The following is a 27817-nucleotide window of genomic DNA, read 5'->3' as shown; positions in this document are numbered from 1 at the left end:
TGTGGTGTAATTTTTAGTTTAAACTGAAGATTAAACTTGTTAGAAGTTACACAAAAAGTGGTCCTGAAATTACTTTGGCTTTTTCCAATTCTTGTCTCTCCGGGTACTCTGGCTCCCTTCCACAGTCCAAAAACATGACTGTCAGGTTGATTGAGCTCTCCAAATTCTCCTCAGGTGTGGGTGCATAATTGTTTGTCCCGTCTGTCACTGTATTTCCCTGCGATGGACTGGTGACCTGTCCAGGGTGAACCCGCCTCTCACCAGTTGACCGCTGGAGTTATACACCAGCACCCTTCAGAGCCCCACTAGGGACAAATGTGTAAAGATAAAAGATAGATGGATGTCTAATTCTTGAAGAAAATACATTCATCTTTATTTGCCTCAACCTCAAGTGTCTTATTTGTTTTTGTGTGAAACTTGAACATTCATTTTGTGAAATCCAAAGAGCTCAATGGAGACAGTTTTGTTACAGTCAAACTTTCACTTATGAAAATACAAACCAAAGAAAGTGGGACACTTGGATATAACTTCTCATTAATTTATCATTCAAATCTATGACATGTAGCCAGGCTTTTTCTCAGCCTGTATGAGACACACACTCCAACAACATCTTAACAAATCTGGGCTGTAACACCAGCAGAAAAAAATATTGCATGTTGTACGGTTTTGCTTGATTTATTGCTCTCACATAAACTTGCAGCTACACCATTCACATGGCAGACTGCTTGAGAACCCAATGATAAACTACAATTCTGCTAATCTGGAAAGTTTTATAAAATTAAGAAAAAAGGCTACAAAATAAGATAAATAATGTTCCCAAAAGACAAGTGGGTCATTTCTATATGCTGACCTTTCATACTTGGAGTCACAGTTTGATCCCTAACAATCTTCACTCCGTTTCAACTTGATTTGTTTTATTTGTCCAATTGCATGTGTTGATTCACTATAGACATGAACGTTCTAGGTGCAGGGGAAGATATTTGATCAAAAATTACTTTTAAACACTCTAACCTGTGCCCATTTTCTTCAAGTTACACTGGGGAATAGGCGGGGTTTCTGAATGAAACACAATTTAATGTATGACATGTGTCTAAGATTATCCTAAATGGACTAATGACATTCGCTTTATGTTTGTCCCAGTTCTGAAATATGACAATTGTCCCAAAATTATTTATTTTCTGGACACTTTCCATTCATTAGAATGGGAGAAAGTGAAAGACAAATATCATTGAGTCATTTGGGAATAACTTGGCCACAATCCCAAAGGGAATTTTGCCCTACACTTTCCCTAAGAAAGTATATGGAAAATGTTAATATTAATGTATGAGAGGTTTCCCTAACCTCCCTAATTTGAATGACAAGTGACATTCAAATATATGTCACTTGCCATATATTAGAATTGAAGAAAGTGTAAGGCAAATGTCAATGGACCATTTCGGAATATGCTAGCCATTTGCCAGTTGCCACTCATTGTAATGGGTAAAGATGGCCAAATGTTCCTCCAAATAATTGGTTCTGGACAGGACAGAGTTCAAGTTGTCTGATAACTGGAAACATATGTTGTGGGACAAATGTTCCAGGTTTTCCCAGGTTATGGTAAGTCATCCCTGGGAAAGAAATCTGGGCTCCATGGGCCCTTCCATACCATTTATTTACCACAGCCTCTGTTAGATATTTTTTGGTATTATCATTTTGTTATTACTTTAGTTCATATTCAGTCTAATGTTAATCAGTATTATTGTGATTTTTAGTTTTAAGTGTTCTCTTCCTTATGTGTGTATAAACTGACCTGGAGGTTACGACTGACTGTTTCATCTTCATGTGAGACAGTTAACTCTGTGTTTCCCAGACCTTAATTCTTATCAACCAGAATACCTCCTAACTGCCTGTGACCAGTCGTATTTTGTCTCTTGTTTATCCTCCCTCTTTGTTGACAGTTTAACCGAGATTTGAACTGGGCTCAGACCGTAGATCAGATATCACACCTGGCTGGTTTGTTTAGGTTAGAAGTTTTACGACCTTTGTTTTTCTTCCTGACTGCCCCTTTTGGCTGTTCTGCTTTGACAATAAAACAGGGGCTCACGCGGAAGCAGACCAGAATTCTCTGTGAACGGCCTGGAGAGGCCGTGACGAAGAGTTCTCCTTTTGCAAAAGCTTTGTCTATAAAATTCATATACGTTGTCTGTGGTCTTTTTATGTAGGTTCGAGAAAAAGTACCTATCAGCCTCCATCTGAACATATTGAGTTATCTGTCCAGTATTTGGAAACATAAAATATTAGAGCCATGCTTAGAGCTTAGGTTCCACAAATAGACGCAAAGGACAAGGTCATATCGGGCACACTTTTAATTGAACTTATCTGACTCCTAATTATTAGAACAAATTCAAAACTACAGAATGTAATAATTATTCAATCAAGTTTATTTGTAGAGCACATTTAAAGAACACAGTAGTTCAAAATATTTTACATTGTAAAAACTTTAAAACTTGCAGGGTCCAAAGAACCCCATATTGTAAGACAGCAAAAGTGCTAAAAACAGTTTATTATTTCTGAGTTTCATGTTTAAATTAATGAAGAATTATCACGTTCTTTGTAAATTGGTGATTATGCTGATGGTTTGTGGTTTTGTTGAATGAGTAGTTCAAATATTTCAAATGAAATGTTGGAAGATGTATGCAGTCTATATCAGTATCATTGTGAATATTGACCTCTATGTGCACCTTATGATGATTCAATGATAAAAAAAGTTGGGATTCTTCAAACACATGTAGAGGTTTAAAAAAGCAAAGCAAGAGTCTATGGGGAGGTCAGAGGGAAGTGAGTATTCACTTAACACATGCATCACAAAGTGACAGTGGTGGCTTTTGTTTTCGTGTCTTATCCTTACAACAGGTCCAGATTCAACTGTACAGTTCTCAATGATTCTTATTACAATTTATGTGATTTCAAATGGTCAGGGGTACTTACTGAACTTTGTTTTATTCAACCTTTACCTACATAAGCCAGTTACAACACCTACAAAGATAATTACTTCCACCACAAGAGTCAAATGGCCTATAAACACCAGATGCAGTGTTAGTGCTAAGTTTTGTTTCTCACTCTGATGGAGAAATGTTTGATAGAGCTGACCCTCAGGTCTTTACTGACCAGTCCATAGATGAGGGGGTTAATGATTGGGGGAATGATATAGACAAGAATGCTTAAGAACTTTTTTATATTTTGGGAAAGGGAGGGAAATCTGTAACTCAATATTAATATCAATGCAGCGACGTTATAGACAACATACACTATAATGTGTGGAGCACAGGTCTGAAAAGCCTTGTTGGGTTTGCTGCAGTTTGTTCTTCCCTGCTTTAGGGAAACACTCAGGATTCTGATGTAGGAAAAAGCGATGAGAATGAAGTTCAATGTACTTAAAGTCCAGGTGATTGTTAGACCTGAAAAAAATATAAATATGACAAGTGATTATATATCTTGCATATTTAAAAGTCTAATTTTCTGCTGAGTAGCATATGTTGCCATCTTTGTATTTTGTTTCCCAAGAGCAAATAAACTGATTCGTCAAGGAGTAATGAAATAACAAATAGTGCTTAGAATAAACTACTATAACAACGACGCAGATTAACTGAATTTTAAGGTGCTGTGCAACTACATGCAGCAAAAAAAAATAAGTTATTCAACTGTTAAGCAGATCACTGTCTTCATAAGAAGCATGAAGCAGTTCCCAAACTGTTGAATGTCATTTCTGGTGTGAAACAGGGAAGCACTAACCATAGATATTGCTGACAGGGGTAGGAATGCAGGCCAGGTCCAGGATGCCCCGGTTGCTGCAGTAGACATTTTGGATAAGTCGACCGCACAATGGGACGTTCATGTGGAAGGAGAAGAGCACAACTATGAGCACCAACGCAACGATCCAGGCCACAGCGCAGCAGCTGTGCAGTCGAGCCGAAGTCATGATGGAGTGATACCTGAGAGGTTCACACACTGCGACGTACCTGCAGAGAGACAGTCTTTTTCAGAAGTAGGGCATCCAAAAGAAACAGTTTTATGTCTGCTATAAAATTAAAAATGATTTCTACTTCCTCTAAAAATGTGTTACATCATTACTGTCTTACGATTGAATTGACCAATTGAGACATGTCTTGATCGAGGAATTAATTGTTTGATTCATATTCAGTTTCAAAGGTAGAAATTACTATTCAGTCCACATTATGAACATTTTAAGTATTTGCATTAAATTTCATACACATTAAATTTTGCTATAACATTTAGAGTTTGATTCACTATTTTTTCTAGGGATAATCATTCAAACTGTAGCACAAAATAATAAATACAACGGTCCACAATGAAAACCTAAAAACAGCACCTTGAAAAAGATGGTTTAATAAAGTCAGTTTAATTTTCTACATAGTGCCATTTCACATCATCTCAAGGCCTTTTATGCAAAAATAATCTCAATCCTATAACTGATTCATTCTGATTGATCCTAGTTATACAACAGAGGATTTGTCAGACTGGTTTAAAAGTTTTCTATGGAAGGGCTTTGTATCTTTGTGTTTTTGTGACGTAATACACTTTGAAATGCTTTGTTGCTGAAAAGTGCAATACACATAAAATTTGATTGATTGAATGATAAGGAAACCCATATAAACTGCATCACATCATTGACTCATTTAGAGCATTCTTCTCTAACATTCTTCATCACCTGTCATAGGCCATTGCAGTTAAAAGGTTAACCATTGTTGTACCATATGTGTGAGCGCAGAATGCCTGGACGATGGCTGGGATGTAGGCGATCTTCTTCAGCCCCATCAACAGATCCATCATGAGGCGAGGAAGCACCATTGTGGCCCCCAGCAGGTCACAGACCATGAGGTGACAGATCATAACAAACATGGGTCTGTGCAGGTTCTTATCTGTCATAATAACACAGATCACCACACCGTTCCCCAGTAACACCGCTATGTAGGCGAGCAAAGCCAACAGAAACAAGAACGGTCCGTTGCCTGGTTGAACATCAAAGCCTTGCAGTTCAAAAACAATCGGCTGTTTGAGAGGAATCACCGAGGTTTGGTTCTCCATCCAAAGCAGTACAGCTCTAAAGAAGCAGAGCAGATTAAACCTCAGATGATACAAATGTTGGTAGATTTATACTGTGAGAGTGACATACTGTAACAGATGAAAACACAAATGTGTAGCTACATTTCACATAAAACTGATGATAGCATATTACCTCCAAATCATGCAAATGGCATTTAAATAGATAAAGTAATAAATAAAATAAGTAAACAAAAGTAACCAGCAAAGATAGTATGATAAGATCTAGTAATTACTTCTCTATATGTGTCGGGTAGAGCATGAAGTCTGCCTCCTCTCTGCTAAGAGCTCTGATATTACTCTGAGGTGTTGATGAAAACTTGTCCCTTCAAAGGATTTCTACGTGTTTTCAACACCTTCCCAAACACAGAGGTACCATGGAAACACCAACTCCAATTAAAGTCCCTGTAAGGAGTATGAGAGTTAAGGTTTATAGACCTGGATGAAAATAGAAAAGACTGGACACTAGACCGTATCATGAAGAGTCTTCTGATAACTCTAAATGTTCAAACTGAAAAATCAGGAAATCCACTGGTGGGAAAATAGTCAGAAAACAGCAACATCCGCAGATTGGATAAGAGTACCCTTCCAAAAAATTCCACAAAAATCACATGTGAAAGTCACATGTGATCACATAAATTTTGACATGAAAATGATGTGTGAATGATGTGGATCGCATGTGAAATTACACGTATATGTGTGATTTTGGAAAGTTTCATGGTAAAATCACATGTGATTCACATATTTCCACATGCGCATTGTGAATCACTTGTGATTTTACCATGAAACGTTCCAAAATCACATGAAAACGTGTGATTTCATATGTGATCACATGTGGAAATGTGTGAATCGCATGTGAATCACATGTGAATCACATGTGAATCGCATAGGAATCACATGGGAATCCCATGTGTATACACATGTAATGTAATTTCCATTTGATACACCTCTAGCATATTTGTAAATATAATATGCTGCAATATATATCATTGTAAATGGAATGTGACCAATAAGGTCAATGTGCTAGTTTTCCCAGAAGTTATATGAACTCAAGAAGGAGCAGACAGACTAGGTCAGAGTCCCAGGCCAGTTAATTATAAAGTGCTGGGTGCAGGTCACGGGCTGACAAAAGTCAGATCAGAGTGGAGAGTAGGCATAATAATGATCACTTGCAATTGTGTTATTCTGGAGGTGAATAAAACTAACATAAAAGGCCACACTGCCTCCCTTATTTGATGTTGAACAGTCTCTCTGAGCCATCTTCCCATCACCCTGTAATAAATTTTCCCAAGGAGAGAGAGACGTTGGAACCATCAATATTGAGATAAACCTTTCTGTAAGATCTGCGTCTATTTGTGGCTTAGGTTCCACAAATAGACGCAAAGGACAAAGTCATATCGGGCACACTTTTAATGGAACTTATCTGACTCCTAATTATTAGATCAAATTCAAAACTACAGAATGTAATAATTATTCAATCAAGTTTATTTGTAGAGCATATTTAAAGAACACAGTAGTTCAAAATATTTTACATTGTAAAAACTTTAAAACTTGCAGGGTCCAAAGAACCCCATCTTGTAAGACAGCAAAAGTGTTAAAAACAGTTTATTATTTCTGAGTTTCATGTTTAAATTAATGAAGAATTATCACGTTTTTTGTAAATTGGTGATTATGGTGATGGTTTGTGGTTTTGTTGAATGAGTAGTTCAAATGTTTCAAATGAAATTTTGGAAGATGTATGCAGTCTATATCAGTGTCATTGTGAATATTGACCTCTATGTGCACCTTATGATGTTTCAATGATAAAAAAGTTGGGATTCTTCAAACACATGTAGAGGTTTAAAAAAGCAAAGCAAGAGTCTATGGGGAGGTCAGAGGGAAGTGAGTATTCACTTAACACATGCATCACAAAGTGACAGTGGTGGCTTTTGTTTTCGTGTCTTATCCTTACAACAGGTCCAGATTCAACTGTACAGTTCTCAATGATTCTTATTACAATTTATGTGATTTCAAATGGTCAGGGGTACTTACTGAACTTTGTTTTATTCAACCTTTACCTACATAAGCCAGTTACAACACCTACAAAGATAATTACTTCCACCACAAGAGTCAAATGGCCTATAAACACCAGATGCAGTGTTAGTGCTAAGTTTTGTTTCTCACTCTGATGGAGAAACATTTGATAGAGCTGACCCTCAGGTCTTTACTGACCAGTCCATAGATGAGGGGGTTAATGATTGGGGGAATGATAAAGACAAGAATGCTTAAGAACTTTTTTATATTTTGGGAAAGGGAGGGAAATCTGTAACTCAATATTAATATCAATGCAGCGACGTTATAGACAACATACACTATAATGTGTGGAACACAGGTCTGAAAAGCCTTGTTGGGTTTGCTGCAGTTTGTTCTTCCCTGCTTTAAGGAAACACTCAGGATTCTGATGTAGGAAAAAGCGATGAGAATGAACGTCAATGTACTTAAAGTCCAGCTGGCTGTTAGACCTGAAAAAAAATATAAATATGACAAGTGATTATATATCTTGCATATTTAAAAGTCTAATTTTCTGCTGAGTAGCATATGTTGCCATCTTTGTATTTTGTTTCCCAAGAGCAAATAAACTGATTCGTCAAGGAGTAATGAAATTAAAAATAGTGCTTAGAATAAACTACTATAACAACAACGCAGATGCACTGAATTTTAAGGTGCTGTGCAACTACAAGCAATAAAAAAATAAGTTATTCAACTGTTAAGCAGATCACTGTCTTCATAAGAAGCATGAAGCAGTTCCCAAACTGTTGAATGTCATTTCTGGTGTGAAACAGGGAAGCACTAACCATAGATATTGCTGACAGGGGTAGGAATGCAGGCCAGGTCCAGGATGCCCCGGTTGCTGCAGTAGACATTTTGGATAAGTCGACCGCACAAAGGGACGTTCATGTGGAAGGAGAAGAGCACAACTATGAGCACCAACGCAACGATCCAGGCCACAGCGCAGCAGCTGTGCAGTCGAGCCGAAGTCATGATGGAGTGATACCTGAGAGGTTCACACACTGCCACATACCTGCAGAGAGAGAGTCTTTTTCAGAAGTAGGGTATCCAAAAGAAACAGTTTTATGTCTGTTATAAAATTAAAAATGATTTCTACTTCCTCTAAAAATGTGTTACATCATTACTGTCTTAGGATTGAATTGACCAATTGAGACATGTCTTGATCGAGGAATTAATTGTTTGATTCATATTCAGAGTTTCAAAGGTAGAAATTACTATTCAGTCCACATTATGAACATTTTAAGTATTTGCATTAAATTTCATACACATAAAATTTTGCTATAACATTTAGATTTTGATTCACTATTTTTTCTAGGGATAATCATTCAAACTGTAGCACAAAATAATAAATACAACGGTCCACAATGAAAACCTAAAAACAGCACCTTGAAAAAGATGGTTTAATAAAGTCAGTTTAATTTTCTACATAGTGCCATTTCACATCATCTCAAGGCCTTTTATGCAAAAATAATCTCAATCCTATAATTGATTCATTCCTATTGATCCTAGGTATACAACAGAGGATTTGTCAGACTGGTTTAAAAGTTTTCTATGGAAGGGCTTTGTATCTTTGTGTTTTTGTGACGTAATACACTTTGAAGTGCTTTGTTGCTGAAAAGTGCAATACACATATAATTTGATTGATTGAATGATAAGGAAACCCATATAAACTGCATCATATCATTGACTCATTTAGAGCATTCTTCTCTAACATTCTTCCTCACCTGTCATAGGCCATTGCAGTTAAAAGGTTAACCATTATTGTACCATATATGTGAGCGCAGAATGCCTGGACGATGGCTGGGATGTAGGCGATCTTCTTCAGCCCCGTCAACAGATCCATCATGAGGCGAGGAAGCACCATTGTGGCCCCCAGCAGGTCACAGACCATGAGGTGACAGATCATAACAAACATGGGTCTGTGCAGGTTCTTGTCTGTCATAATAACACAGATCACCACACCGTTCCCCAGTAACACCGCTATGTAGGCGAGCAAAGCCAACAGAAACAAGAACGGTCCGTTGCCTGGTTGAACATCAAAGCCTTGCAGTTCAAAAACAATCGGCTGTTTGAGAGGAATCACCGAGGTTTGGTTCTCCATCCAAAGCAGTACAGCTCTAAAGAAGCAGAGCAGATTAAACCTCAGATGTTTAAATGTTGGCAGATTTATACTGTGAGAATGACATACTGTAACAGATGAAAACACAAATGTGTAGCTGCATTTCACATAAAACTGATGGCATATTACCTCCAAATCATGCAAATTGCATTTAAATAGAGAAAGCAATAAATAAAATAAGTAAACAAAAGTAACTAGCAAAGATTGTATGATAAGATCTAGTAATTACTTCTCTATATGTGTCGGGTAGAGCATGAAGTCTGCCTCCTCTCTGCTAAGAGCTCTGATATTACTCTGAGGTGTTGATGAAAACTTGTCCCTTCAAAGGATTTCTACGTGTTTTCAACACCTTCCCAAACACAGAGGTACCATGGAAACACCAACTCCAATTAAAGTCCCTGTAAGGAGTATGAGAGTTAAGGTTTATAGACCTGGATGAAAATAGAAAAGACTGGACACTAGACCGTATCATGAAGAGTCTTCTGATAACTCTAAATGTTCAAACTGAAAAATCAGGAAATCCACTGGTGGGAAAATAGTCAGAAAACAGCAACATCCGTAGATTGGATAAGAGTACCCTTCCAAAAAATTCCACAAAAATCACATGTGAAAGTCACATGTGATCACATAAATTTTGACATGAAAATGATGTGTGAATGATGTGAATCGCATGTGAAATTACACGTATATGTGTGATTTTGGAAAGTTTCATGGTAAAATCACATGTGATTCACATATTTCCACATGCGCATTGTGAATCACTTGTGATTTTACCATGAAACGTTCCAAAATCACATGTAAACGTGTGATTTCATATGTGATCACATGTGGAAATGTGTGAATCGCATGTGAATCACATGTGAATCGCATGTGAATCACATGTGAATCTCATAGGAATCACATGGGAATCCCATGTGTATACACATGTAATGTAATTTCCATTTGATACACCTCTAGCATATTTGTAAATATAATATGCTGCAATATATATCATTGTAAATGGATTGTGACCAATAAGGTCAATGTGCTAGTTTTCTCAGAAGTTATATGAACTCAAGAAGGAGCAGACAGACTAGGTCAGAGTCCCAGCCCAGTTAATTATAAAGTGCTGGGTGCAGGTCACGGGCTGACAAAAGTCAGATCAGAGTGGAGAGTAGGCATAATAATGATCACTTGCAATTGTGTTATTCTGGAAGTGAATAAAACTAACATAAAAGGCCACACTGCCTCCCTTATTTGATGTTGAACAGTCTCTCTGAGCCATCTTCCCATCACCCTGTAATAAATTTTCCCAAGGAGAGAGAGACGTTGGAACCATCAATATTGAGATAAACCTTTCTGTAAGATCTGCGTCTATTTGTGGCTTAGGTTCCACAAATAGACGCAAAGGACAAAGTCATATCGGGCACACTTTTAATGGAACTTATCTGACTCCTAATTATTAGATCAAATTCAAAACTACAGAATGTAATAATTATTCAATCAAGTTTATTTGTAGAGCATATTTAAAGAACACAGTAGTTCAAAATATTTTACATTGTAAAAACTTTAAAACTTGCAGGGTCCAAAGAACCCCATCTTGTAAGACAGCAAAAGTGCTAAAAACAGTTTATTATTTCTGAGTTTCATGTTTAAATTAATGAAGGATTATCACGTTTTTTGTAAATTGGTGATTATGGTGATGGTTTGTGGTTTTGTTGAATGAGTAGTTCAAATATTTCAAATGAAATGTTGGAAGATGTATGCAGTCTATATCAGTGTCATTGTGAATATTGACCTCTATGTGCACCTTATGATGATTCAATGATAAAAAAAAGTTGGGATTCTTCAAACACATGTAGAGGTTTAAAAAAGCAAAGCAAGAGTCTATGGGGAGGTCAGAGGGAAGTGAGTATTCACTTAACACATGCATCACAAAGTGACAGTGGTGGCTTTTGTTTTCGTGTCTTATCCTTACAACAGGTCCAGATTCAACTGTACAGTTCTCAATGATTCTTATTACAATTTATGTGATTTCAAATGGTCAGGGGTACTTACTGAACTTTGTTTTATTCAACCTTTACCTACATAAGCCAGTTACAACACCTACAAAGATAATTACTTCCACCACAAGAGTCAAATGGCCTATAAACACCAGATGCAGTGTTAGTGCTAAGTTTTGTTTCTCACTCTGATGGAGAAACATTTGATAGAGCTGACCCTCAGGTCTTTACTGACCAGTCCATAGATGAGGGGGTTAATGATTGGGGGAATGATATAGACAAGAATGCTTAAGAACTTTTTTATATTTTGGGAAAGGGAGGGAAATCTGTAACTCAATATTAATATCAATGCAGCGACGTTATAGACAACATACACTATAATGTGTGGAGCACAGGTCTGAAAAGCCTTGTTGGGTTCGCTGCAGTTTGTTCTTCCCTGCTTTAAGGAAACACTCAGGATTCTGATGTAGGAAAAAGCGATGAGAATGAAGTTCAATGTACTGAAAGTCCAGGTGACTGTTAGACCTGAAAAAAAATATAAATATGGCAAGTGATTATATATCTTGCATATTTAAAAGTCTAATTTTCTGCTGAGTAGCATATGTTGCCATCTTTGTATTTTGTTTCCCAAGAGCAAATAAACTGATTCGTCAAGGAGTAATGAAATGACAAATAGTGCTTAGAATAAACTACTATAACAACGACGCAGATGCACTGAATTTTAAGGTGCTGTGAACCAACAAAGAAAGAAAAAATAAGTTACTGTTTTATCCACACTATATGGCGCACCTAAAACCTTCAATTTCCTCAAAAGCCGACAGTACACCTTATAATCTGGTGCGCCTTATATATGGACCAATATTGAGCCACAACAGGTCTAGCAACTACGGTAAGCAGCCGCCAACTTCATTTTCGCCGGTAGAAGAAGAAGCGCGCGGTACATGCTGGGATAGTTATCAGAACGCTGGTTTGTTAATAAAGTTTGACTGACCTATTTACCTACCGACCTAATAATCAGGTCGTCTGCAGGTCATTTAGCACCACGTTCTCCACAAACATGCTGTGCGCGAAAGGAGAAGGGTGATTATCGTCCGGCCACGCCCCGGCCCAGTTGCGGAAGGCTCTCCTCGCCGACCGGAGTCGGACTGTTTTGTTGACATTCTGTTTACTGCAGCTCCATCTAGTAGATGCATAACGTAACTCCAGCCTCTACTGTAGCGTCTATTCTATGCGCCTTATAATGCAGTGCGCCTTATATATGAAAAAAGTTTTAAAATAGGTCATTCATTGAAGGTACGCCTTATAATCCGATGTGCTTTATAGTGCGGAAAATAAGTTATTCAACTGTTAAGGAGATCACTGTCTTCATAAGTAGAAGGAAGCAGTTCCCAAACTGTTATATATTTCTGGTGTGAAACAGGGAAGCACTAACCATAGATATTGCTGACGGGGGTAGGAATGCAGGCCAGGTTCAGGATGCCCGGGTTGCTGCAGTAGACATTTTGGATAAGTCGACCGCACAATGGGACGTTCATGTGGAAGGAGAAGAGCACAACTATGAGCACCAACGCAACGATCCAGGCCACAGCGCAGCAGCTGTGCAGTCGAGCCGAAGTCATGATGGAGTGATACCTGAGAGGTTCACACACTGCCACATACCTGCAGAGAGACAGTCTTTTTCAGAAGTAGGGTATCCAAAAGAAACAGTTTTATGTCTGTTATAAAATTAAAAGTTTTCTATGGAAGGGCTTTGTATCTTTGTGTTTTTGTGATGTAAAGCATTTTCAGCGCTTTGTTGCTGAAAGGTGCAATACAAATAAAATTTAATTGATTGAACAATAAGGAAACCCAGCAAACTGCATCACATCATTGACTCATTAAGAGCATTCTTCTCTAACATTCTTCCTCACCTGTCATAGGCCATTGCAGTTAAAAGGTTAAGCATTGTTGTACCATATATGTGAGCGCAGAACGCCTGGACGATGGCTGGGATGTAGGCGATCTTCTTCAGCCCCGTCAACAGATCCATCATGAGGCGAGGAAGCACCATTGTGGCCCCCAGCAGGTCACAGACCATGAGGTGACAGATCATAACAAACATGGGTCTGTGCAGGTTCTTGTCTGTCATAATAACACAGATCACCACACCGTTCCCCAGTAACACCGCTATGTAGGCGAGCAAAGCCAACAGAAACAAGAACGGTCCGTTGCCTGGTTGAACATCAAAGCCCTGCAGTTCAAAAACAATCGGCTGTTTGAGAGGAATCACCGAGGTTTGGTTCTCCATCCAAAGCAGTACAGCTCTAAAGAAGCAGAGCAGATTAAACCTCAGATGTTTTAAATGTTGGCAGATTTATACTGTGAGAATGACATACTGTAACAGATGAAAACACAAATGTGTAGCTACATTTCACATAAAACTGATGATAGCATATTACCTCCAAATCATGCAAATGACACTTAAATGGAGACAGCATCAAAGAATAAAATGTGTGATCAAAAGCATCAGCAGATGAGTTATAGAGAACTTGGCTTATTCTCTGAGAGTGATAATCAAGTTTTTTTCCACAGATGAAAGATGATGGCATATTAACTCCAAATCATGCAAATAGAGAAAGCAATAAAGAATAAAACATGTAAACAAAAGTAACCAGCAAAGATTGTATGATAAGATCTAGTAATTACTTCTCTATATGTGTTGGGTAGAGCATGAAGTCTGCCTCCTCTCTGCTGATCTCTGAGCTGTCGATGAAAACTTGTCCCTTTAAAGGATTTCTACGTGTTTTCAACACCTTCCCAAACACAAAGGTACCATGGAAACACCAACTCCAATTAAAGTCCCTGTAAGGAGTATGAGTGTTAAGGTTTATAGACCTGGATGAAAATAGAAAAGACTGGACAGCAGATTGGATAAGAGTACTGGAAACCTCCAAGAAAAAGTAAACTAAAAATACCTCATCCAGAGAAGATTGATTATTGGCAAGATACTGGCGAGCAGTAAGAACCTGAAGAAAACATTCACTAGAATTTAGAGAGGAAGAAGAAACTATTTACTTACTCCGACCGATCTGTAAAGGCGTTCCCAAGCCACCCCATTATTGCTTATCCAACTGAAAGACTTAATCTACAACATTCATGGAAAAACCTAATGAAGCCTTTTAAAGTTAAACAATAGCATGAAGTTTGCCAAAGCTTGGAAATGTTATGCCAACACAACTTAACCTTTCAGTTCAAAATCACATCTTTGAATAAACCATCAATGTAATTAATACTCTGTAATAAAAGCTTCTTTCATAAAATAAATGATTCTATGCCTAAAATTGGTCAGATGGAAAGAATGAATAATATGTCACTTTGTGGTCTTAGTCTGAGTCTGAAGAAGTAAAGATGCAATTGTCCATATTTATTCTGGGTAAATATGCAATGATTTCTGAAGGACACACTGGTTTGAGTCAACATCTGCATTCCTCCATGGATTGTTTTCAGTTGTATTTAGGATGTTACCTGGCCCCTCTGCACATTTAGACTTGGAAATAGTGTGTAATGAAACACAGAATTAAGAAAATAATGGCCTGTCCATTGAGTGTCCCCTACTTTGGGACTGCAGTCTGGATCAGTAGATCCATGTTTCTTTGGTTCAGCGGTTCTTGAGAGATCCAGTGTTATGCTGATGATACTCAGTTATATCTATCCTGATGAATCCATTCATTAGGTAGATTACAGGCATGTTTTGGAGACATAAAACCTCTACGACTAAATTGGCATTAAATTGGCTTCTGATGTAAAGTAAGAATCTCGGTGTATTTTTGACCAGGATATATTTGAATACTGTATTTAACTGGTTTCCTTTCTTTAACTCAGGAATATTGCCAAAATTAGAAATCTTCTGCTTGAGTGAAATAAGTCCATGCATTTGTTTTCAAGGCTGAGCAACTATATAACTCTTTACTACTTCACTATCTACAAAATACAATTAAAAGCCTTCAGCTGGTCCAGGCTGCTGCAGAAAGAATTTTGATGAAAATTTAAAAAGTGAGATATTATTTAACCTTTTTCATCCTGGTCTACAAACCTTAATGCTCATACCACTAAATGGCACTTTAAGTGGAGTTGGTGTTTCCATGGTACCTCTAAATTTGGGAAGGTTTTGAAAATACATAGAAATCCTTTAAAGGGATGTAAGTTTTCATCAACACCTCAGAGCAACGTCAGTGCTCTCAGCAGAGAGGAGGCTGACTCTCTCCAACACACAGAGTAGTAATTATTTAGTGTTATACAATCTCATCTGCTGATGCTTTTGATCACACATTTTATTCTTTGATGCTGTCTCCAATTAAGTGTCATTTGCATGATTTGGAGGTAATATGCTATCATCAGTTTTATGTGAAATGTAGCTACACATTTGTGTTTTCATCTGTTACAGTATGTCACTCTCACAGTATTAATCTACCAACATTTGTATCATCTGAGGTTTAATCTGCTCTGCTTCTTTAGAGCTGTACTGCTTTGGATGGAGAACCAAACCTCGGTGATTCCTCTCAAACAGCCGATTGTTTTTGAACTGCAGGGCTTTGATGTTCAACCAGGCAACGGACCGTTCTTGTTTCTGTTGGCTTTGCTCGCCTACATAGCGGTGTTACTGGGGAACGGTGTGGTGATCTGTGTTATTATGACAGACAAGAACCTGCACAGACCCATGTTTGTTATGATCTGTCACCTCATGGTCTGTGACCTGCTGGGGGCCACAATGTTGCTTCCTCGCCTCATGATGGACCTGTTGATGGGGCTGAAGAAGATCGCCTACATCCCAGCCATCGTCCAGGCTTTCTGCGCTCACACATATGGTGCAGCAATGTGGACTATTTTAGCTGTGATGGCCTATGACAGGTGAGGAAATATGTAAAAACAGAGCAATTCATGGTTCAAATGGTCTCTAAGTTTTGACTGGAGACTCCAAAAATTATTTCAGTTTAATCACACAGTGCAATAAGCTATTTTTTTGTCCTGCATTGATTGAAATATTATCATTACATCTGAGAAGACTTTGAACTTAAATGGGAGAATTTTTTCTTGCATCTGAACGCTTGTAATCGTTGGTCAATTCAGTCATAAAACATCTTGACTGCCTTTGAGGAAATTTTAGATATTAAAAAGTAATTTTAGCTTCAAGAAACTGCCTTCAATTTGAGGTTTGACATTTAAGTTTTAAAGACAGAATATTTTCAAATGTAGCTTTAGGGATTTTGTTTTCCCTGACAGCTCTGTCTCTCTGCAGGTACGTCGCAGTGTGTGAACCTCTCAGGTATCACTCCATCATGACTTCGGCTCGGCTGCACAGCTGCTGCGCTGTGGCCTGGATCGTTGCTCTGCTGCTCATCGCTGTGCTCTTCTCCTTCCACATGAACGTCCCGCTGTGCGGTCATCTAGTCCAGCATGTCTACTGCAGCAACCGGGGCATCCTGAACCTGGCCTGCATTCCCACGCCTGCCAACAACATCTACGGTCGGTGCTTCACTTTTATACACCAGAGGTGAAATGCAAACCTTACAAATACAAAACAGAAGAAACTGTTTGGGGAATATTTGCATTTTTTTTTATTGTGCTCATGCCTAACATTGGCAGCTACATTAACATAACTGTTTTATTTTTATTGCTATGAGGATACAGCAATCCAGATGCATTGCTATGATAGAAGTGGCATGTCAGTTTATTTTCACTTAATTTCCTCTTTATCCGAGTAAATGTATTTCCTCTTGGGATCCAAACAAAAACTGGCCACATGTGATACTTTACAAGTTTTTTTTTTAATATTCATGTTATGTAACCTCTTGTCTTTATTTCTTATATTTCTTTTCAGGTCTTGCGATGACCTGGACTTTAAGCACAGGAACCTTCTTCATCATCGCCTATTCCTACATCAGAATCCTGAGTGTTTCCTTTAAACAAGGCAGAACAAACAGCAGCATCCGCAGCAAGGCGTTTCAGACCTGTGCTCCACACATTGTTGTTTATGTTCTCTTTCAAATCGCTTCACTTGTTGTGATTTTAAGTCAGAGGTTCCCCTCTCTGTCCCAAAACATGAAAAAGTTCTTCAGCATCCTCATCTTTATCATTCCCCCGATCATTAACCCCATCATCTATGGACTGGTCAGTAAAGACCTGAGGGTCAGCTTTATCAAACGTTTCTCAACCAGAGTACGAAACAAAACTTAGCACTAATACTGCATATGGTGTTCTTAGATTATCTAACTCCTCTGGTGGATCTTATGCTTCTTATAGATGCTGTAATAAGTTTGGATAGCTCATGATTCCTCTGAGCATCAAGACTCAGAATGATGTGGCCACTTACAGCATTTTTAAAAATTAAGGAAACCACAAACTACTAAAAATCCGTCAGAAGAATATTAACCAAAAAAATACTAACATAAAAAAATCATAAATCATTTAAGCCTTACATATAGATTTAAATAATAAAGCACGTTTAATGATCTGCCATGTTTTTCAGTGACAAAGAACTCCCACAACTTTGAGTAAAACACTGACTTGCAACTTTAAAACAGCTGTTCCTATTAGACTAAGACTTACATGTTGCTCTACGTTTGTGAGTCCTAATTAAACAATGCTTTGCCTTTCTTATCGTCTACTCTTCTCAGGATGATGTAACTTTGAATTTGAACTGAAGAATAAAACTTGTAGATGTTTCAAAAAACGTGGTACTGAGGCTAATGTGATTTTCATTGTGTCATTTTTATAGAAAATAAATGCGTTGAATAAATCCAAGAACTATGCCACAGTCTCGCTCAACATTTTAACAAATGTAGGCTGTAACACCAGCAGAAAAAATATTCCTGTGGTTCATTTTTGCTTCATAGTTTTAATCTAAACTGGCACACAATGCAAATTCAGTGACATAATGCAAATGCTAGGGTGTGTTGTCGTGTGTACATGGAAGTGTTGAGGTGCAAAAACAAAGAGAAACTAATGTGCAAGAAGAAGGGAGCTGAGGCCTGACAGCAGAGCACGACACATCAAGATACAGAGTGGAAAGAAAAAGAGAACACTGACCCATATGAAATGCCACTCAAAGTGCATCAGGTTTTTGATGAGGGTGGAAACCTGCACATTCACCGACTGCTTTTTCTTTTGGAAGATCTTTCCTGTCTTTTTGGATACCATCTTCCCAGGACCGGCTTTTGTGCCCTTTTCTTCAAAAATGGGAAAATTTTATAGAATATAAACAGTGTGACAATCTGAAGACAGCAGGTACAATATGTAAAGCTTCATTTACTTAATGTGGCGAAATTATCCTGTTTTAATTATACAAAGAGAAAATATCACCACCTTTGTCAATTGTTAATCATAACTTGCTTTAAAACCATGTTGTGTTTTGCTCATTGTAAAGTGTTTTTAAAAAATAAAACAAAAAATCATAGGAATGGTTTTACTGTTGAATGAGCTCCAAAGTCTTGCAGCAGGGCCAAGCTCAAATCGTGATACCGCACCTACTAATGGCACTTCCGGTGTCAAGTGTCATTAGGCGCCACAAGGCCACTGTTTTTGGGGCTAGCGGTCAGTGTTGTCACCATAGACATTACCACCATGGTTGCCACTGGCTTCGGCAAAGAGACTACATATCCCATGATGCTTTGTAACTAGTAGAAGAAGAACTTGGAAGATAGACGAAGACGAAATAATTTTTCAGGGTTTTTTTTTCGCAGAAAGACTTATGTTAGCTGAATTCATACACTTTTCGTATATCATTATGTATGATTCGTTCATCCTATTTATTCACTAAAGTTCATCTGAATAATCCAGCCGACTCCTTTTGTCTTTGAATTAATCGAATACACAGCAGGTATCAGGGATGCCATTGGTTTCGGCACTTTTGCAACAGTTGAGTCTGGCTTCCACTAGAGCTGCCATTAGGTGTCCAGGATGTTTCAGAGCTGTCACAACTAGTGCCGATGTTTTGGGGGATGGCAATGACAGTTTTTGGAAAACGTGTTACTTATATTGCCTGTTTATAAATTTTTATTTCAATGGTAATTGTATTGGTTAATTATCCGTTTAACACCTTGAATATTTTTGACTTAATTTAATTGACGGAAGATGGCCAAAGTAATTGAATCTACCACTAAGTGTCACTAATACAGTGGAACCTGTTGAACCCCATTGGGTTGCCAGATAGGGCTTTGGCCAAGATGGAAATACGTAGTAGTTGTGTAAAACGTATATTTGTAGAAATTAATAAAGTTTGAAAAATAATTTTTAAGCATAATGATTATAATTTCTCATGGATGAATAATAAGTTATTTGATCCTGATGTAGTAAATTCACACGTTGACTAAACATGAATTTTACAGTTTTTAGTTCTTGGCTATTGAAAACTTAAATTATATGTTATTGCTGTTTAAAGTATTTATATACAATGGCTAATAAATATTGACAAATCAATTACTATGCATATACTTTGTGACATAAACTATTAAAAATGTTGAAACATATCTGCCAATTAAAATATGTAAACAGCACAATTTTAATTTAAAAAAGCATTTTCATCTTAAGTATAACCCAAAATAATTTTTATTTCCAAAAATATGTAACAATCTTGTTTTTAATGTTGCTTAGGATTCACACATTGTCAAAGTTTTTGAGGTGTACATACTTTCTGTTTTGACTTACTTCAGTGTAAAAAATTTGAAGGTGGTTTAACTTGAAAGTGAAAGTCCACCTGCTGCCTTAAAAATGCTATTGAAATGCATTTTGTAGATCAGATTTCATTCATTGTCTCATCTTTGAATAAGAAAACTTTTAAGACAATGTCCAGAACCAGAAATGAACACGGAGAACCAACCTTCATTTATGCCACACAAATCTGGAATGAACTTCACAATTAATGAAAAATAGCAGAGATTAAATTTATTAAATAATAAGTAATAACTCTTTAAAACTGGTTAACAGGCATTTTTGGAAAATTATAACATTTAGCAGGAAGAAGCCTGCCTCAATATTCAAAACACCTGGCCCCTAATCACCACATGATGGGTGGAGAGTATAGAGGGAGACTCTCTCACCTGGTTGCTAATGCTGGCATTTGCTCACGTGTCGTTGGGAAGGTTGCTTGGGTAGCGTGCAGGTCTTAAACTCTAACATGAAAACCACTTGAAGTCTCCTGCTTGGTACTGAGGTGTGGCTGTAATTCACCCTGCCCACTGCAGTTTTCACATAAAACGGAACATATTGGAAAGCTGATCCTCTTGCTGTGGGCCGGAAAGGATCCTATGGTTTGGGGTGAAGTCATCCAGCTCTGCTCTGACACTGCTGCAGCTCACTGGAGACCCTGCTGTTTTGTTTCACTGTTTTTTTTTCGTTTTTTTTTTTGTTTAGTCTATTTTGTTTTATTGGTTGACTTTGTTTCATTTTTGTAACTGCTTTGTTTAATTTGTTTTGTCTCGTTTAGTTTCTTAGTTTTGAGTTTTCTTTGGTTTAAATTTGTTACTTTGGAACATGTTATTGTTTTGTGTGGCCTCCAGCCTTGCTGTGGGTAGCAGCCATGGGTTCTTTTAGATTATTCTATTAAAGTATTGATATTTTTAATTGGTTATGTTGGAGGTAACCTCATTTTAGTCTCTGGCCAAGTTTGAATTGTAGTATTTGTTTTTTTTGGGGTTTTTTTTGTATTTGCTTGTTTAACCCCACCCTTCTGTCTCCAGGCTGAGAGCTGACAGTAGTGGGAGGGGCCTCCAGGGAGACTGGAACTGTGTGTTGTGCGAGTGGCCGGTGTTGGGATTTCTTCACAATTGAATGCCTGTTCACAAGTGTTTGAGGAGATTTATTTTGGATTTGTACATTTGTTAGGAACCAGTTCCCATTTGGACTGCCCTCCCCCTGCTGGTAGGCCTCAGTACTGTACACTCCCTTCCAATTGTGTTCCTTATGTTTTGATTGTCAATTTTTAACATGAAACAATAAAATGTAATTCATTTTTTTTGGAAAAGTCTTGTTCTCCTTGGTCAGGAACCTCAAGCCTAATGGCAGTCTATTTCTTTGGGTGCAATTCCCAAGGTGGCGTTGTTGACAACTTCTGGTTACCCTGCCGTGAGGAGCAAAGTATCAGATCCCTACCTTAGTGTTGCCACAGCATGTTTTCCAAAAACTTTGCATTATCTTAAAAAAAACTCTGAATGTTATAGTGGCTGCCTGGTCTATTACTTTCTTGGGAACTTGTGACCTCCTGTGAACTGTCATGGAACCATGCTGAACATAATGTCACTCTGGAATTGTCAATATCTCATGTTGCCACTGTCACCAATATTAACTAATAAGTCAAAATTAGTGAACTTACCCGGTTTAGTAATAGCATTATATTAAGGTAATTGTATGAAAATAATTATAATCCGGACTGACAGGAGCTTGTCAGCACTGACGTACCATGGCGACCTAGTGTCAGTTGTAGTGGTAGCTATTATCAGCTGTCACAGAAGAGGTCCCATCTGACATGCATTCAGTGCAGGAGTTGTCTTTCTCTGCTAAGTCGGAACACCGGCTGTATATTTAAATATGTATGAGAATTATGTTTTAATTAAGATATATTTTATTTCTATTTGTTTGAACTAAAGTTATTCATATGCTACATTCTATCTGAAACAGATAGAATGAGGTCACAGCAGCCTGTGGCACCCATGGCCACTCGTGCCACCTTACCCAGTAGTAAGGCATCAACAGGTAAGGTGGCACAGCAGCCCGTGACCATGGCTGCCACAGGCTGCTGTGACCTCATTCTGTTTCAGCTAGAATATAGTATATGAATAACTTTAGTTCAAACAAATAGAATTAAGAGGCCACCTTACCCAGTGGTAAGGTGGCACAAGTGGCATCTTACAGCAGCTGTCAACATGTTTTCACTGAGGCTCTTTATTGGAAACTGAAATTTGAGACTGTATCCAAAATAGACCAGGGCGTATTTGCTTTTCTAAGGGAACACAACACTTAAGTGGAAATGCAATACTTTGTGCCAGATCCACCGGTGTTTTCTTGAATTCTAAATTCATTCATATTAAATCTGACACAGAAGCTGTCACCAAAAAATATTCTATTCCTATTCTATTGTTTTACCCACTAAGCATATTTAAATATGCTGAACTATGTATAACACAATTAAAAAATACTTTTAAGAATACAATTGTTTATAAATGCAGCTGTTTGTATAAGGTTTCCAGTAACGAAGCAGCGTGTTATGAAAGATTAAATGCGCAAATACGTCATTGTGCCTGCCAAACGTATAACGCTGAGTGGAGCGGTCGACCGCTCTAAGATGGCTGCCCTAAATCTCATCAGCGACAATAGGCGAGAGCGGTCCGTGAGGCGTGGGAGGTGCCAGTATGAGGTAGCAGCAACCATTGGAAGGTGCCGAAGTCAGTGACAACACTGGCAGCTAGCCCCGAAAACAGTGGCTGCCATGACACATGCCACTGGAAGTGCCACAGTAGGTGCGGTGTCACGATTTGCGCCTGCTGTTTCTCAATTCTTGGTTGCTTCATCTTGATACTGGAGGTTGAAGATGTAGAGGGTGCCAAACTCTGCTGCAAGTCCTGTCAGAAATGTTGGCTGGACCCCCGAAAGACAATATGGCCTTCAATGCTGATCATCCATCCAGCCAGTGCTTGCTCATTGCCACCTAGGAAGGATGGAGAGAGAAGTTTTTGTTGTGTTTTTCCTCATACAATGAATCATGAAAGCATACACTGGACAATACATTGGCATTGAGTTTATTTAAGGTCAGTATGGCAAAGCTATTCTAATGTTTTTTTTAACTATATCAAGGACAATGCCATCCAGTCTTTTTATTCTGTCTAAATATTATTTTTAAAGAATTATATGTGTAATTGGAAAAAATAAATAAATAAATAAAGTGAAAATAAAAGAGCATGCATTACTTTAAATGTTTATGGGGTTATGATAAGAAGATATTTTTTTAATAACAGGGGTTAATGACGGTGGGTATAGTAACGGTGTTTCACCGATAGGTGGCGCATGGGGACTCTGAGCTGCCTGTTGCTCGGCCGTTTCTCATAAGCTGAGAGAAATTGGAGTAACACAAACTGCGTCTCACCTGAAAAAATGCTGTTTTTAAGGTGAGAATAACCCTCAAGTTTATGTTAACGAAGTACTTCTATTATTTGGTACTGTTTGAGGAATGTTTAAGGAAATGTGTTAATGTGTTAGAAGATATAAGACGAGTTGTGTTGTGTTTCGGAGCCAGCAGCGGCCAGAGGATGTAGCCAACAGGCCATGATGCTAGCTGGTTAGCACACACTGTAGCGGCGGGAAAGAGCGGGCTAGTAGATGCAACCACTGAATTACTAACAGTAATCGCTTGTAAATGAGGTGGGGATATGTATAAATATTCCATGGTATGAGAGTATTGTACTGTTTTCAGGCTCCGTGGTTTATTTGTGTTCTAAGCACAGTTTTGGAAGGTTGAACTGTGATTTAATGCATTCACTTAAAGTAGTTTGTATTCAAAGATACTTATGCCAGTTTACAATAGTTTAACATACATGCCCATAAAATGTCACTGTGTGTGATTAAATATGCATATAAAGTGCAGTGAATTGAAGGTACATGTTACCTGATGGAATTGTGACAAAATATGATGTTGATGGGATTATTTCTGGTTTAAGAAAGCTAATGTTTATGTTGGAATATGTCTACATAGACTATAAATACAGTAAATTACTGAACTATAAATTGGGATGTATTGATAGAGGTAGGGTAGGTTTATTTATTTGTTGAGCTGGTTTGTTCAATAAATAAGCTGAGAGAAATTAACAGACTGCGTCTCCCATGTGCTCATTTACATGCTGTTTTTCAGCTTCATCATCTGCTGCTAACGGGTCTGGAACCCTGGTACCCATTAAAATTGCATGTATTTGCAAATAGTCTTCAATAATAGTATTAATGGTGGAGGATGGAATCAGCAGTTTGACTTGTAATTTCAAATACAATAAAGCCAAATGTCTCAAAAACATGTCCTCTTCTTTGTTCTCTGGGGAAAAAAATCTCCTGTCCATTACTGATACAACTTGAAACATCTGGATCCAAATTACAATCATCAGGAGTATCATGAGAGCTAGAAGGATCTGTTGAGCCTCACCTGAGGTCTGACTTTTTTCAGAAGAATGTTTATGATTTCTTGACATGTGTGATGTAAATGCAGACCTAACTGCAAAAGTTTGTCCATTGTTTGAAAGGGCACAGAACTGATCTTCCCTCTTTGATATGGACAAAGACTGCTGACATCTTCAAATTTACCATTACAAAACTCCACTTCCAATAGCAGTCCTATGAGTGACTTTATGCCGATAGATGCGACACTTGAGATAAAAAATTTACTAAACACCCTGCTGCACCCAGAAAAACCACACTTGAACATTACATTTGACATGCAGCTTTGTTTTCGCCTTATGTAAACAGCTACATGACTGCACATTTGGAAAATATGTTGCACAATGTCATTCTTAAGAATGTTTTTTTTTTTCTTTTTTTCAAACAGCACGATAACAAATGGAAAACTGACAATAACTGACTTTGCAATACCAGTAAGTTCAAACTGTACCTTTTATGTGGTCCAGCAACAAAACTGTGGTCCGTGTATATAAACCTGCAATAAAAGAAAGAGTGAGTAAAAAGCCAACAAAAATATATTTAGGAAGTTAATGAATAATTCACTTTTGAGATATGGGAATCTGCTGTAATGAACACTACATTCAGTGTTTTACTTACCAACTCTGTGTTGGTGTTTCCATGGTACCGCTAGGTTTGAGAAGGAGTTGAAAACACGTAGAGATCTTTTAAAGGGACGCAAGTTTTCATCCACACCTCAGAGCAACGTCAGTGCTCTCAGTAGAGAGGAGGCTGACTCTCTCCAACACACAGAGTAGTAATTATTTATTGTTATACAATCTCAGCTACTGATGATTTGGTTGCACATTTTATTCTTTGATGCTGTCTCCAATTAAGTGTCATTTGCATGATTTGGAGGTAAAATATATACTATCTTTAGTTTTATGTGAAATGTAGCTACAGATTTGTGTTTTCATCTGTTACAGTATGTCACTCTCACAGTATAAATCTACCAATATTTGTATCATCTGAGGTTTAATCTGCTCTGCTTCTTTAGAGCTGTACTGCTTTGGATGGAGAACCAAACCTCGGTGATTCCTCTCAAACAGCCGATTGTTTTTGAACTGCAGGGCTTTGATGTTCAACCAGGCAACGGACCGTTCTTGTTTCTGTTGGCTTTGCTCGCCTACATAGCGGTGTTACTGGGGAACGGTGTGGTGATCTGTGTTATTATGACAGACAAGAACCTGCACAGACCCATGTTTGTTATGATCTGTCACCTCATGGTCTGTGACCTGCTGGGGGCCACAATGTTGCTTCCTCGAATCATGATGGATCTGTTGACGGGGCTGAAGAAGATCGCCTACATCCCAGCCATCGTCCAGGCTTTCTGCGCTCACACATATGGTACAGCAATGGTTAACCTTTTAACTGCAATGGCCTATGACAGGTGAGGAAATATGTAAAAGCAGAGCAATTCATGGTTCAAATGGTCTCTAGGTTTTGACTGGAGACTCCAAAAAATTATTTCAGTTTAATCACACAGTGCAATAAGCTATTTTTTGTCCTGCATTGTTTGAAATATCATTACATCTGAGAAGACTTTGAACTTAAATGTGAGAAGTTTTTTCTTGCATCTGAACGCTTGTAATCGTTGGCCAATTCAGTCATAAAATATCTTAACTGCCTTTGAGGAAATTTTAGATATTAAAAAGTAATTTTAGCTGCAAGAAACTGCCTTCAATTTGAGATTTGACATTTAAGTTTTAAAGACAGAATATTTTCAAATGTAGCTTTAGGGATTTTGTTTTCCCTGACAGCTCCGTCTCTCTGCAGGTACGTCGCAGTGTGTGAACCTCTCAGGTATCACTCCATCATGACTTCGGCTCGGCTGCACAGCTGCTGCGCTGTGGCCTGGATCGTTACTCTGCTGCTCATCGCTGTGCTCTTCTCCTTCCACATGAACGTCCCGCTGTGCGGTCATCTAGTCCAGCATGTCTACTGCAGCAACCGGGGCATCCTGAACCTGGCCTGCATTCCCACGCCTGCCAACAACATCTACGGTCGGTGCTTCACTTTTATACACCAGAGGTGAAATGCAAACCTTACAAATACAAAACAGAAGAAACTGGGGAATATTTGCATTTTTTTTTATTGTGCTCATGCCTAACATTGGCAGCTACATTAACATAACTGTTTTATTTTTATTGCTATGAGGATACAGCAATCCAGATGCATGGCTATGATAGAAGTGGCATGTCAGTTTATTTTCACTTAATTTCCTCTTTATATGAGTAAATGTATTTCCTCTTGGGATCCAAACAAAAACTAGCCACATGTGATACTTTACAAGTTTTTTTTTTTTTTTAATATTCATGATATATAATATAACCACTCGTCTTTTTCTTTTCAGGTCTAACAATCACCTGGACTGTAAGTACATTGACCTTCTTCATCATCGCCTATTCCTACATCAGAATCCTGAGTGTTTCCTTTAAACAAGGCAGAACAAACAGCAGCATCCGCAGCAAGGCGTTTCAGACCTGTGCTCCACACATTGTTGTTTATGTTCTCTTTCAAATCGCTTCACTTGTTGTGATTTTAAGTCAGAGGTTCCCCTCTCTGTCCCAAAACATGAAAAAGTTCTTAAGCATCCTCATGTTTATCATTCCCCCGATCATTAACCCCATCATCTATGGACTGGTCAGTAAAGACCTGAGGGTCAGTTTTATCAAATGTTTCTCAACCAGAGTAAGAAATAAAATTTAGCACTAATACTGCATATGGTGTTCTTAGATTATCTAACTCCTCTGGTGGATCTTATGCTTCTTATAGATGCTGTAAAAAGTTTAGATAGCTCATGATTCCTCTGAGCATCAAGACTCAGAATGATGTGGCTACTTACAGCATTTTTAAAAATTAAGGAAACCACAAACTACTAAAAATCTGTCAGAAGAATATTAACCAAAAAAAATACTAGTAGCATAAAAAAATCATAATTTAGGCCTGAAATACAGATTTAAATAAAGCACGTTTAATGATCTGCCATGTTTTTCAGTGACAAAGAACCCCCACAACTTTGAGTAAAACACTGACTTGCAACTTTAAAACAGCTGTTCCTATTAGACTAAGACTTAACTGTTGCTCTACGTTTGTGAGTCCTAATTAAACAATGCTTTGTCTTTCTTACTGTCTCCTCTTCTCAGGATGATGTAACTTTGAATTTGAACTAAAGAATAAAACTTGTAGATGTTTCAAAAAACATGTTTCTGGATCTAATTTGATTTTCATTGTGTCATTTTTTTTATAGAAAATAAACACGTCAAATAAATATGCCATAGTCTCTCTCAACATTTTAACCAATGTAGGCTGTAACACCAGCAGAAAAAAAAAACATTCCTGTGGTTCATTTTTGCTTCATAGTTTTAATCTAAGCTGGCAC

At 37.9% G+C, this 27817-nt stretch overlaps 5 protein-coding genes across 5 annotated transcripts; 2 read left to right on the top strand and 3 right to left on the bottom strand.

Moving 5' to 3' along the window:
• Nucleotides 1-3081: 3081 nt before the first annotated feature.
• LOC148155603 (olfactory receptor 2K2-like) lies at nt 3082-5247 on the bottom strand. The gene is made up of 4 exons (XM_088012717.1): nt 5237-5247; nt 4709-5101; nt 3772-3998; nt 3082-3437 (listed from the first exon to the last, which is right to left on the bottom strand). Exons 1-4 carry the CDS (start codon nt 5245-5247, stop codon nt 3082-3084), a joined length of 987 nt encoding a protein of 328 aa, XP_087868843.1.
• A 1998-nt stretch (nt 5248-7245) lies between these two features.
• LOC148155602 (olfactory receptor 2K2-like) lies at nt 7246-9408 on the bottom strand. Its single transcript, XM_088012702.1, has 4 exons — nt 9398-9408; nt 8874-9266; nt 7935-8161; nt 7246-7601 (listed from the first exon to the last, which is right to left on the bottom strand). Exons 1-4 carry the CDS (start codon nt 9406-9408, stop codon nt 7246-7248), a joined length of 987 nt encoding a protein of 328 aa, XP_087868828.1.
• Nucleotides 9409-11231: 1823 nt separating this feature from the next.
• Nucleotides 11232-13699, bottom strand: LOC148155601 (olfactory receptor 2K2-like). Its single transcript, XM_088012568.1, has 4 exons — nt 13689-13699; nt 13161-13553; nt 12683-12909; nt 11232-11775 (listed from the first exon to the last, which is right to left on the bottom strand). The coding sequence occupies exons 1-4, from the start codon at nt 13697-13699 to the stop codon at nt 11420-11422; spliced, it is 987 nt and encodes a 328-aa protein (XP_087868694.1). The 3' UTR covers nt 11232-11419.
• A 1899-nt stretch (nt 13700-15598) lies between these two features.
• LOC148155600 (olfactory receptor 2K2-like) lies at nt 15599-17559 on the top strand. Its single transcript, XM_088012534.1, has 4 exons — nt 15599-15609; nt 15745-16137; nt 16526-16752; nt 17108-17559. Exons 1-4 carry the CDS (start codon nt 15599-15601, stop codon nt 17461-17463), a joined length of 987 nt encoding a protein of 328 aa, XP_087868660.1. The 3' UTR covers nt 17464-17559.
• Nucleotides 17560-25282: 7723 nt separating this feature from the next.
• On the top strand, nt 25283-27254 carry LOC106927721 (olfactory receptor 2K2-like). Its single transcript, XM_088012533.1, has 4 exons — nt 25283-25293; nt 25433-25825; nt 26212-26438; nt 26789-27254. The coding sequence occupies exons 1-4, from the start codon at nt 25283-25285 to the stop codon at nt 27142-27144; spliced, it is 987 nt and encodes a 328-aa protein (XP_087868659.1). The 3' UTR covers nt 27145-27254.
• The last annotated feature ends 563 nt before the right edge of the window (nt 27255-27817 follow it).

The sequence above is a fragment of the Poecilia mexicana genome, unplaced genomic scaffold (assembly GCF_051168715.1).
Source record: "Poecilia mexicana isolate PSO_F unplaced genomic scaffold, ASM5116871v1 scaffold_14, whole genome shotgun sequence".
In the NCBI taxonomy this organism is placed as follows: domain Eukaryota; kingdom Metazoa; phylum Chordata; class Actinopteri; order Cyprinodontiformes; family Poeciliidae; genus Poecilia; species Poecilia mexicana.
This window is presented reverse-complemented; position numbering and strand designations above follow the sequence as displayed.

Coding starts and splice junctions, on each gene's coding strand:
- LOC148155603 (XM_088012717.1), bottom strand. Junction 3,999..4,708: donor ACTGCAATGGCCTATGACAG/GTGATGAAGAAT, acceptor GTCTCTCTGCAG/GTACGTCGCAGTGTGTGAAC. Junction 3,438..3,771: donor CCCTGTCAGCAATATCTATG/GTTAGTGCTTCC, acceptor TATTTTTTTCAG/GTCTAACAATCACCTGGACT.
- LOC148155602 (XM_088012702.1), bottom strand. Junction 8,162..8,873: donor ACTGCAATGGCCTATGACAG/GTGAGGAAGAAT, acceptor CTCTCTCTGCAG/GTATGTGGCAGTGTGTGAAC. Junction 7,602..7,934: donor CCCTGTCAGCAATATCTATG/GTTAGTGCTTCC, acceptor ATTTTTTTTCAG/GTCTAACAGCCAGCTGGACT.
- LOC148155601 (XM_088012568.1), bottom strand. Junction 12,910..13,160: donor ACTGCAATGGCCTATGACAG/GTGAGGAAGAAT, acceptor GTCTCTCTGCAG/GTATGTGGCAGTGTGTGAAC. Junction 11,776..12,682: donor CCCCGTCAGCAATATCTATG/GTTAGTGCTTCC, acceptor ATTTTTTTTCAG/GTCTAACAGTCACCTGGACT.
- LOC148155600 (XM_088012534.1), top strand. Junction 16,138..16,525: donor GCTGTGATGGCCTATGACAG/GTGAGGAAATAT, acceptor GTCTCTCTGCAG/GTACGTCGCAGTGTGTGAAC. Junction 16,753..17,107: donor GCCTGCCAACAACATCTACG/GTCGGTGCTTCA, acceptor ATTTCTTTTCAG/GTCTTGCGATGACCTGGACT.
- LOC106927721 (XM_088012533.1), top strand. Junction 25,826..26,211: donor ACTGCAATGGCCTATGACAG/GTGAGGAAATAT, acceptor GTCTCTCTGCAG/GTACGTCGCAGTGTGTGAAC. Junction 26,439..26,788: donor GCCTGCCAACAACATCTACG/GTCGGTGCTTCA, acceptor TTTTCTTTTCAG/GTCTAACAATCACCTGGACT.